Source organism: Berghia stephanieae, chromosome 6 (assembly GCF_034508935.2).
Source record: "Berghia stephanieae isolate SIO BIC M18660-M18661 chromosome 6, UCSD_Bste_1.3, whole genome shotgun sequence".
Taxonomy (NCBI): Eukaryota; Metazoa; Mollusca; class Gastropoda; order Nudibranchia; family Aeolidiidae; genus Berghia; species Berghia stephanieae.
This window is the reverse complement of record NC_088365.1, coordinates 56458770-56470245: the sequence shown is the minus strand read 5'-3', so window position 1 is coordinate 56470245 and position 11476 is coordinate 56458770. Positions and strand designations below refer to the sequence as shown.

At 34.7% G+C, this 11476-nt stretch overlaps 1 protein-coding gene across 1 annotated transcript; it reads left to right on the top strand.

The window, feature by feature from the left end:
* Positions 1-205: 205 nt before the first annotated feature.
* On the top strand, positions 206-10258 carry LOC144975313 (THO complex subunit 7 homolog). The gene is made up of 8 exons (XM_078919272.1): positions 206-339; positions 2296-2413; positions 3444-3574; positions 4063-4149; positions 4928-4985; positions 5510-5576; positions 9450-9519; positions 10093-10258. The coding sequence occupies exons 1-8, from the start codon at positions 321-323 to the stop codon at positions 10194-10196; spliced, it is 654 nt and encodes a 217-aa protein (XP_078775398.1). The 5' UTR covers positions 206-320; the 3' UTR covers positions 10197-10258.
* The last annotated feature ends 1218 nt before the right edge of the window (positions 10259-11476 follow it).

Genomic DNA, 11476 nt, shown 5'->3' with positions numbered 1-11476 from the left:
TTTCTTCCGCTATTTAACACAATTTTGGTGATGCGACTCATTAAACTGATGGTGCGATGGATTTCACATTCTATTGCTGTCGGTTTCTTGGGTAGTGCTATGAAAATTATCTTTGATAGGTCCAAAGCGATGTATCCTGATAATTCAATAGTTCTGTAAGCCTTAGACGATGTTCCGGGTCGAGGGTTCCGTCATGGCAGGTTCGACTGTACAGGAAGTTAGCCTCAGAACTCAGATGCCGGAGGAGAGAAAAAAAAAAGGAAATCGAAAAGCGAAAGTAAATTAAAACAACCTAGACTTCAGGACATAATATTTGCGAGATGGCTGTTGTAACAGATGGTAAAAGCATGCCCTACTTTTATTTGTTGTTGTTGATCTCATTGTGATATGGTTCTTAATTCTAGTTGATCACGAGTCCGCTTACTTTGCAGTCTATGGCAACTTCAGCTTCGCTTCGAGAGACTGATGAACCGAGTCTGGAGAACTGAGACTGAGAGGAGGATTTCCCAGACTTTTACTTTTACCTCGCAGTCTGATGTCCCTCAGCCACGACTTACCGTGCCCTCAGGCCATCATATATATATATATATATATATATATATATATATATATATATATATATATATATATATATATATATATATATATATATATATATCTTGTTTACTCGGAGACTGACTGACATTTAATTTAATAGAAATAATTTGGTTACGGTTTACAGCAGAGAAAGAGAAGCTAAAGGGATGCTGTTGGCACTCTTTGTGTTGAAGTTGATGTAAATGTTCATTATCATCAAATTATTTAACTCACACAAAGTCAATGGTTTTCCGAGAGGATAACTAAGTCACTAAGTAGACTGCACTGTGATGCAAATTAGTGAAAATGGGTGTAATCATTATCATTAATTTTGTCAATGCTTCATGATTTACTTCCAGTTTTGGCCCAAATGTGTTATTATTAATTTTTATTATTGTATCTTTATGGCATTGCAATGATTTCTTGATTCAAAGAGCTTTGTTTAATTAATTAATTTTTTTTTTGGGGGGGGGGGGTAATTTTATTTTATATATTAATATGAGACTTCGTAGTGTTGTTATTGTTAATGAAACTCAGAAGATCAGACACAACAAAACTTTTTTTCCCCACAAACCACAAAGTAATCGAACAATCTGTCACAAGCAATATCAATAATTCAATAATGACAGCATTAACCTTTAAGTTTAAGTCATGAACAATTCCTGGCCATTCCGAGCGCATACAACATGATGCAGTGCTTGCCACCACCACAATGGGGTCGGCTGCCCTAACAAAGAAGAAAAACAAGAGAAATTTCTGTAGATATAAATTCAGAGCTGCCATCTGTATGTCTATTTGTAAAAAAATGTTAGCTCTGTAAGTAAGCATTTCGGTTTTGCTTTACTTTTTATACATTTTTTGACATGAGATTCGGTTTTCAATATTTGCTTTTATTTGTGTTCCTCTCATATTTTAAGAATGTTCTTGTACATTACATCCTGCGTGGTTTACATCGCCTACATCTTAACAGTTGATTTTTTTGTAGCTTGAGTGGTTTTATAGTACCATATTTCCTTATCTTAAAAACTCATAAATGTTAAAAATAAAGCTTTTGAAACTCCTTACTAACACAAACACTTGATTATATCTAAAATTATCTATTGAGATAGCTGAGATAGGTTTACATTTTCAGTGATACACTTTTCCCCCTGACCTTACATTTTTTTAAACAAGCAATCTTACACTTTTTCTTGTATTGATCTTGGCAGCTCTGTGAATGACTTCTAGCAATGGTCAGCACTTCCAACTCAATTCTAAAACAAACGAACAAACAAAAAAAGTAATAATTTATCCAGGATAGCAAAAGAAATAAGGTGCATCAGTAACAATCACAAGGCAGTGGTTTTCTTCTCAGTTTTTAAAGGAAGATTAAATGTGCAATAGCCTTTTTAATCTCTGCAATTGTCCTTTGTCCATCATATTATACATGGAGGTCTCATTTGACCTGACAGGAAGACACTCCTCAGTGATAATATGCCAAACACAGTTTTTTACTCTCTTCTGGCGGTATTTGAAGAGTCAATTTGGCTTGACTTCGGCAACGATTTGCCAAGTTATCCAAAAAAAAGTTTGATTGTTTTGAATAATTAAGTTATTTATCTTTGAAGCTGAATTAAACATGAATTATTCATCACTTTAAAATATCTCACTGCTGGTATCCATGAGCATTCAATTTCAAATTTTCTTTATAAATACAATGGTTTTTTATGTATTTTTCAGATGATATCATAAGGCGGCGGCTTTTGATCGATGGAGAAGGTGGAAATGATGATAAGAGGCTTAATAATTTGCTTAAAACATTTATACAGTGGTCTCACTCCAAGGAAGATGATGAAGGGTAAATTATGTTTAAATAAATGAGAATGCAGTTGCTGTTTGTGTAAATCATATTTCAGAGCATTACACTAAATGAAAAAATAATTATGATGAGCTTTTGTTTTGGGCATTTCCTTTGATTTACCATGCTCAGTGTGCTTCTCGGAGCTTCATTTATTCCCTCAGCAGGCCATATATGGAATCTAATCAATTTCATTCAGAACAACTTGTTATCTTTATATGTGTTCTTTTTCTCATAACATTATCACAATATCTGTCACTGCCAACGGCCATGTACCTACTCATTCACTCCTGAGTTTAGTGAGTGTAATGGATGTAAAGTGACTTTCCCAAGCACACAATGCTGGACCCAAATCTTTTTTTTTTTCAATAACTGTCACTCATCTGACGACTGTTTAAACTTAAAATTGCTTGACCTTTGCAACAAAATGAGAGTCTTTGAACCACAGCACAGTTATTCATTGCACATTTTATGCCACACATATTTTTTGTGTGACAAGATGCAGGAGGGTAGAACACACAAACAAAAACATTACCCATTTCCACCCGACTCAGCCCCTCTTTTTAGTTGACAGAAGAGAAAACTAGCCCATCGACAACAACTTATTTAGTGAAATAAGTCATTATAATTATAAACTAGAAAATCTTCAGAGGAAGGTATAAGTAATGTTACAGATCAATGTTCAAGACATGTAGCTCATAGAAACCGAAAAAGAAAATGATATTACATAATATGTTTTAAGCTAACTAACATTTTCAAGTAATTCAAATTATTGTGACTCTTGCATTCTCTCATGTCTCTTTTCCTCGGTCTGGAGAATGAGGTGAGGCGATGTGTTTTCTCTTCTATTTTATGAGGTCAATGCTGATTGAATTCTGCAGTTTCTCATAATTTTGACCAATTCTCAATGTGAATGAGTTGATTAATTTATTTGTTTGTATATTTATTTATTTATTTATTTATTTATTCAGTTACTTATTTAATTAATTAATTTATTTATTTATATATTTAAAAATGCCTCTCTCCACAGGACCCAAGCAATGTATCAAAGAATGCAGGCTATGCTAGCTCAGTGTGAATACACCGTAGAGAAATCCATCAACACTTTTGAGATGAACAAACAAGAACAGATAAATTATGGGAAATTGAAGAAAGAAATTGGTTTGTTGAATTCCCATCTTTCTTTTTCATATGATGTTCTTAATGTCTCACGTTATATATAAAACAGTCCTTTTAATCATAGCAGCTGTTTTGGAAAAATTCTCCGTTTCTTTATGAAAGTCCTCAGCAGATTGTAAAACAGACTTCCGTTATAATTTCTACAGACCTGCCAGTTTTATCAATACAATATGTATTTTACAGTTTTTGTTGAGTCCAAATTTGACCAATCCTTCCCCCCCTCTTTAGATTCAGATTTCATAACTGAATTTTGAGATTAAAAGATGATGTTTTCTTCTTTTTTGTATTCTTGATTATTGTTTAATGTACAAAAGCAGAGTCATATTTTTTTAGTTTAGTTTAGTTCTCTTTTTTTTTCCTTCTATTTTTTAAATTTTATTTTTTAGAAAAGTGAAAATTATTTCTCCTTTAACTTATTAATTAACAAGTTCCGGATAAAAATATTTAAATAATTCTGTTTTCTGTTTTAGAGAATAAGATAGAGGAGGCATCAGAGGCAATAGTTGAGTCAAAGGTAGAGCTTCAACAAGCAAAGCTTATAAGGAAAAACAGGCAAGGTACAGTGTCATTTCTCTACAACTACAATTATGTTCAATGATTCAGGGCATTTGAGATCAATTGTGATTTTGTTAACTTTATCACAAAATGAATTGAAAACAAATCTAGAAAATGATCATATATGAGGCAGTTGTATTATACAGTTCTACTTGCTGGATTCTTGCATCTTCCTTGAAGAAGCCAAAAAGGGTGCTAGAATCTGAGCATGCAGAAATCCGATGCTCATGGGAGGTAATACATTCAGTCACCAAGCTTCAACGTGCTGGCATTTGGTGAGCTGGAATCCCGTGAGTATTGCATAAGAAAGGAGGATTCAAGATTTCTTTGAAATATTATTCACATTACAAATAATCGTCAGTTTTGTTGTTTTAAGAAAATTTATTTATGAATTTAAAAAAAAAAAAAAATTCTTTAACCCCAGGAATGAGAGACATCCAAGGTTTGCCGTCATTTTGCGAGTTTACTTTTATCTTCTTCCTATCTATTTATCTGGGGGTTTTTTTTGGTATTTTTTTTGGCTTTTTAATTTTATTACATTTTATTTATTTCATCTGTTCTATTTTTGATTGGGCAACGCAAGTGATTTTACCTGTAGAAATAAATTAAACTAAAAAAATATATATCAGATACAGATTTTTAAAAAAGGGAAAATGATGCAATGTGATAATATAATTTAACATTTAAAAAAAAGAAATATAAAAAAAATATTAATATTATACATCTTTATGTATTTACACGTAAGTTTAAAATATTGAAATGATTTTGATTTTTCATCAGAATATGACAATCTAGCCAAAATTATCCAACAGCAACCTGACAGACAAGAAACCACAAGGTAAATACTAAGTCTCATCTCTTGTATTTTCCACTGTTCGGAGATAACAAAATGTGCAAGGTTGTGGTAGTCCTTTAAGGCCATAAGGCCCATGGATTAGTTGTTCATCTGTTTAGACAGGACTAAACAGACAATTCCAATTGCTTTCACCCGGATCTAACAGATCCAGCTACCCAATTATTGCTGGAGATCATTGGGAGTGTAAAAGTCCTGACTGCAACTGGGAATAATACCAATCCCTTTGATTATGGAGCGAATACTCTACCAACTGTGCTATTGTGATTTGATTTAACCTTTAACTTTTTTTTTTTAACGACCTAAGATCTACCTAGGAATGATGACTGATGTGAATTTAGAGAAACTTGGGCTTCGTTTCTTGTCGATATGGTGGAAAATAAATACTGTTACTTGCATTACGAATCACTCGAAGATTGTATTGACAGTGGGTCACATATTACCTATATTTTTATATTGTAGTCATCACTTTTTACTTTTTATTTTCTCCTTTTTGATGCACTTTTCAGACAGTTGGAGGCTCTGGACAATGAGTTGTCAACGCTAGCTTTAACAAAACAACAGTTGGAGGAAAAGGTAAGACAGGAAATCCTTCGTCCCTCAAGATGTGCAGTCGTATAATTCTTATCTACAACTACTTAACCCATTGCAGCCCAAATCGCCCGTAATCGCCCGCTCAAAACACATCTCAAACAGTCCAAATCACCCGATATCGCCTGCCAGGTACCCAGCATCTTTGAACCCGTAAACTAAAAACGTGTGTAGAACCCTTCTTTTTATTTAGAAAACGAAAGTAGAGAAAGAGTGAAAGTGAAACTAGAAATTTCCCGATCGTTTGTTTTTATCTCAATTCGTTTGTCTGCTGTGATTTTTTGAAGTTTGTTGACCAAATCGGCTGTCATTGGTAACGTCCTTTTTTTTTTGTTTTGTTTTTTTTGGCTGGAATGGCGTTTGAATTCCTCAATCAGTGATGCCAAAACTCCGGTTTCACCGGAAAAAACTCCGGTCTGAAGCAAAAAATTCCGGGCTCCGGGCAACTTCCGTCAAATTCCGGTGAGGTCAGTTTGTTCCAAGAATGCCCTCCCCCCCCCCTCCCTCCCTCCAACCACCACATCATCATCACTGCCACTAGTATTAGAACTATCATCACAACCACTACTACTGCAACCACCACTACATCATCATCACTACCACTACTACTACAACCACCACCACCATCACCACATCATCATCACTACCACTACTACTACAACCACCACCACCACATCATCATCACTGCAACTACCAATTCTACAACAACCACCAGTACCACATCATCATCACTACCACTACTATTACAACCACCAGCATCACATCATCACTACAACCACCACCACCACATCATCATCACTACCACTATTACTACAACCATCACTACCACTACTACTACAACCAGCACTACCACATCAGCATCAATACCACTATTACTACAACTACCACCACCACATCATCATCACGACCACTACTACTACAACCACCTCCACATCATCATCACTACCACTATTACTACAACTACTATCACTATTACAAACAACCACCACCTCCACATCAACATCACTACCAATACTACTACAACCACCACCACCACATCATCATCACTACCACTTCTACTACAACCACCACCACCACATCGTCATCACTGCAACTACCACTACAACTACAACCACCAGCATCACATCATCACTACCACTACTACTACTACAACCACCACCACCACATCATCATTACCACTTCTACTACAACCACCACCACCACCGCATCATCACTACCACTACTACTACTACAACCACCACCACCACTACATCATCACTATTAATACTACTACAACCACCACCACCGCATCATCACTACCACTACTACTACTACAACCACCACCACCACCACATCATCATTACCAATACGACTACTACCACCACCACCACATCATCATTACCAATACTACTACAACCACCACCACCACATCATCACTACCACTACTACTACAACCACCAGCACCACATCATCATCACTACCACTACTACTACAATCACCACTACCACATCATCATCACTACCATTTGTACTACAACCACCATCACCACCATATCAACATAAATGCCACCACTACAGCATCCACCACCACATCATTATCATCACGACCACAACTACTACAACCACTATACCACCACCACATCATCATCACTACAACTGCTACTTCAACCACCTCCACCACCATATCATCATTACTACCACCACAACTACAACCACCACCACCACATCATCATCACTACCACTACTACTTCAACCACCACCAGCACCATCACCATATCATCATCACTACTACTACTACTACTACAACAACAACCACTATCACATCTTCATCATCACTACCACCATTACTACAACCACCAACACCACATCATCCTCACTACCACCAGTTCTACAATCTCTACCATTAGGTTTTGGAGCTTTACTTCATTTGAAATAAGGAAACTTTGGGATTGTATTGGGCAATGGGTTTAAGTATCATAATATAATCCTAATCAGTTATCAATTTAGAACTATACAATATGTAAACACAATGCCAAATACCATTCCAATTGCTTTTTCTTGTGTGCGGAAATTCCTCTTTCGGCATTGAAATTCCTACGAGTGGTGTCTGAAACTCCTGTGAGCCAAATTTAAAGTTGGCGTCTCTGCTCAATTCTCGGGCGTGATCAACGTTTTTTAATGGATAGTGATGATGATAGTGCTCATTCAGACACTGAATCAGACATTGAGGTTGAGTTGAATGCGTATTTTGATGACATTGACAATGGATTTCATGTGTTTTAATATTATTACATATTTTTTCAACTTTAACATTTTTTTTTCAAATCAAAATATAAATCAATAGTCCAAAAAAATACATCAAATTAAAGGCCATTCATTCTTCTTTCCAAAACAGCTTTTATTTTGTTTCTAGCATGCCTCACATTCTTGCAATGAATTTTTTAATGAAGTGTACTATGACATTTGGAAGAGTTATCTCCCCTCGCATGGTTTGTGAGAGACATTTTTTCAGATTATGCCCGGCCAGCAATGGGTTAAGCTATTTTAAAACGTATAAATTAGTTTAAGTTTTATTGGTTTAACTTAATTTTAATTTTACATTGCATACCACTTCGTTGTGTATTTTTGTATTATTTATTTTAGTGGTTATTTATTCATTTTATATATCCTATTATCTGTGTAAATTGTCAATTTAAATAGCAAGTTAGACTAAGTTAGATAAGAAGAATGAAAGGAATTTAGTCCAGATGAATAACATTTTGAGTCTAGTTTCAGTGGTCCCAGTATCATATCGTAGGTCACAACAGATAACACAATTCTCATTAGTTCTGTTCAGGCTTGTCTGAATGATTTTGAGTGACTAGGCTTATGAATTTTCAATGTGCTTGTTATTAATCTTTTCACTTCCTTATTTATTTAAACTATCACCAGAAAAATATAAACGTTTTACGCTATTATTTATCAATGAAGATAAGACATTTACAGTGCATCTCGGTTACAATGAATTTGACAGGACTGAAGGTCAATGTTCGTTATAATTCAGGTTTCCTTGAATATGAGGTGTCACTTTTGACATCAATATACAAGGGATAAAATCTTGTAAGCACTAAGTACTTAAAAGTTGGTAAAAATAACTGGATTATCCCTCCTTGACACAATGCCCTGCAAGCACCATGGTTTTATTTGATGGTCTTCATTTTCATTGGTTGTTTATTTTGTTTTGTTATTTCTTTTTTTAAAATTAAATCTTTTTCATATTCATGGTATGATAAAATATTTAAAAAATTATTTTGAACCATGGAAGCATTTTCTTTTCATGGACGTCATCATGAGAAAAACAATTGTATTGTAGGCAAGAAGGTTGAATTGGTGGAGTGAGTGCAATGAAATTGTATGTCACGGCCCAAAAATTAAACCGTCGAATATCCATTGTAAGAAAATGGCAGTGTATAAACAAGTACAAAAACATTGTTGAAATGGCTCTTCTACAGGCGGGGTAGATTTAGCTCTGGCAGTTATCGAACATTTCATATGTTTGATATGAATTAATAAAGGGACAATATTGAGGTTTATTGTAATAGCGTAATTTTAAACTTATCTTCTTGGCATCAGTTCCTCCATTACAGGTAGTGTGTCGGTTCATTTTTACAATTAAATCAGTTCCCCACAGCCACCATGGCTATTTTTACTATCACCACAGGACGTCATGGACGTCATCATCAACATTAAGTTTACATAAATGAAGCACAGGTGGAACTATTATTTATCAAAGGTCAAAAATTTCAGGCTGGTTTATCATACAATTGGGCAGGCACATCACATACGATTGTTTAGAGTTAAAATATTAGAATGATAACCACAAAATAATCTTTATCCACAGCTGGACTTGAGAAGAAAACAGTTCATGGTTCTGATTAGGTCTATTCACGAGTTACAGCGTATTGTTGAAGGTTAGTTATCTATTAAGTAAATTTTATAGATTTGGGACTAAGTGAATGGAAAGCTCTTGACCCTTGATTTGGCTTCTTTGTTAGCCTTACTTGTCTTAATGTTGTTAATTCGATTGATAATAACAAGAAATGAAGCGAGTAGAAAAGTGCCAGAAGACGATAGAGATTAGAATAATTGATGCTATCTTCGATTAAATTGTAGAGTGTCCCTCTTATGGCCAGGTGGAATTGCCATTACAGTATTTCTATAAAGTTTTTATTCTCTATTGTCTTCTGGCACTTTTCAACTCACTTTAAACTTGTTGTTATCAATATAAGTGTCTGCTCCACTCGCTTTTATCTGTTAATTCAATTGCAAACTAGTAAAGTCAGTCATAATTTGACTATTGTTATTCATTTCTTTGAGCTTCAAGCAGCTACATTTTATAGTAGTCATAAAAAATGGATGATCTTTAAATAAAAGACGTCTATTTTTTAAAACAGCGTCTCAGGAACTTTGTCATAACCATTTTATAATGCTTTACTTGTCCATTTTTCCATTTATAATCAATATATTCTCATTTTAACTTGAAGGTGATGAGCAGTCTGAGGAGCAAACCAAGGAGATGGAAACCAGCCCTTCTCCCACCCCGTTATCCAATCCACAGGATTCACAATCAAGTCAAGAAAAACCCTGAATGTGTATTATTCTATATTATCATTTTCGCCATTCATTGTAAATAAATGTTGTTCACCTCAACTCGATAACTTATGTACTTTTAATGTGATGTAAATGTGACACAGGTGTATGAGTATTTAAAGTGAGTTTTAATTCACTCAATCCTAGAGATTTCTTCTACTTTTCAATTTTTGTCTACTTGACGGTTTTCTCAAATCAAACTATCGGACTATAGACCCTGCAATAATCAAGGGAATGGCATCTCCCACAATGTAAAAACTGGGAAGCCAGAGATAACAATTTGCTCATGGCACCAATTGATTTTTTACCTTACAAAATGGAAACCTTTAGCCTTCACTTTTGTCAACAAAAAATTTACACGGTTACATCAAATTTAAATTCTATTCATGTATTTTGTGAGGAGATAAAATTGAAGGGAAAAAAATATGTGAGCTTAAAAGACTTTAAACAAAAATAGTTGGATTAATAATTGAACCAAATCTGTTTGTATCACTTGAACTACTGATCTGTTGACTGATAGCTCACTTGGTTGAGTGCTCACTTCACAAGCAAAGGGATCGGTTTCAATTCCTGATTAAGCTGAGTTTTATTTTTTCTTAACTCCTTGTCCAATCAGCTCTGATTTAATAATAATAATAAGCATATTTCTATAGCGCCTTTCGTCGAAACCTCAAAGCGCTTTTTAAAAAATCTCCCTGTTAAATATGATGGAAGGTATTTTGTGATCAACTACTTTCCTATACCAAGTGTAGGTAGTAAGGTGTATAAATCTGATAAATTCAGGTCCCATTTTATACCAATTTGACCTAAAGTGGCTTCCTGTGAAAAATATCACAAGTGCGAGACTACAATTCAATAACTAAGGCAGCAGTTTTCTCAAAGCAGCTTGTGGTTAAAATGGATTATTTTATGGTATTATTCTGAAAAGTGTTTCAAGCCAAGATATAGAAATGAAAAGAAAAAAACAACAAAACCATGGGCCCTCCACGAAATTCAGTCTTCCTATACTGAGGACTTTTAAAACTTTTTAACTTTGAAGTTTTTACTTAAAATGTGAAAAAGTCAAAATCAAAGGAGGATAGGCTGAAGGATATAGGGCAAAGCAAAGATGTGCTGATATAGCTGGCATAAGAGACCAAGATTCCTTTGCCCTAGGGATGAATTCCACTAACTGACTGCCAATATATCGTATGCAGACTAAGATCACACTCCGGCAACAGGTTGTTTGTTTTGTTCCAGGGATTTGTGTTTGCAACACTTTAAGGTCATTTCAAAACC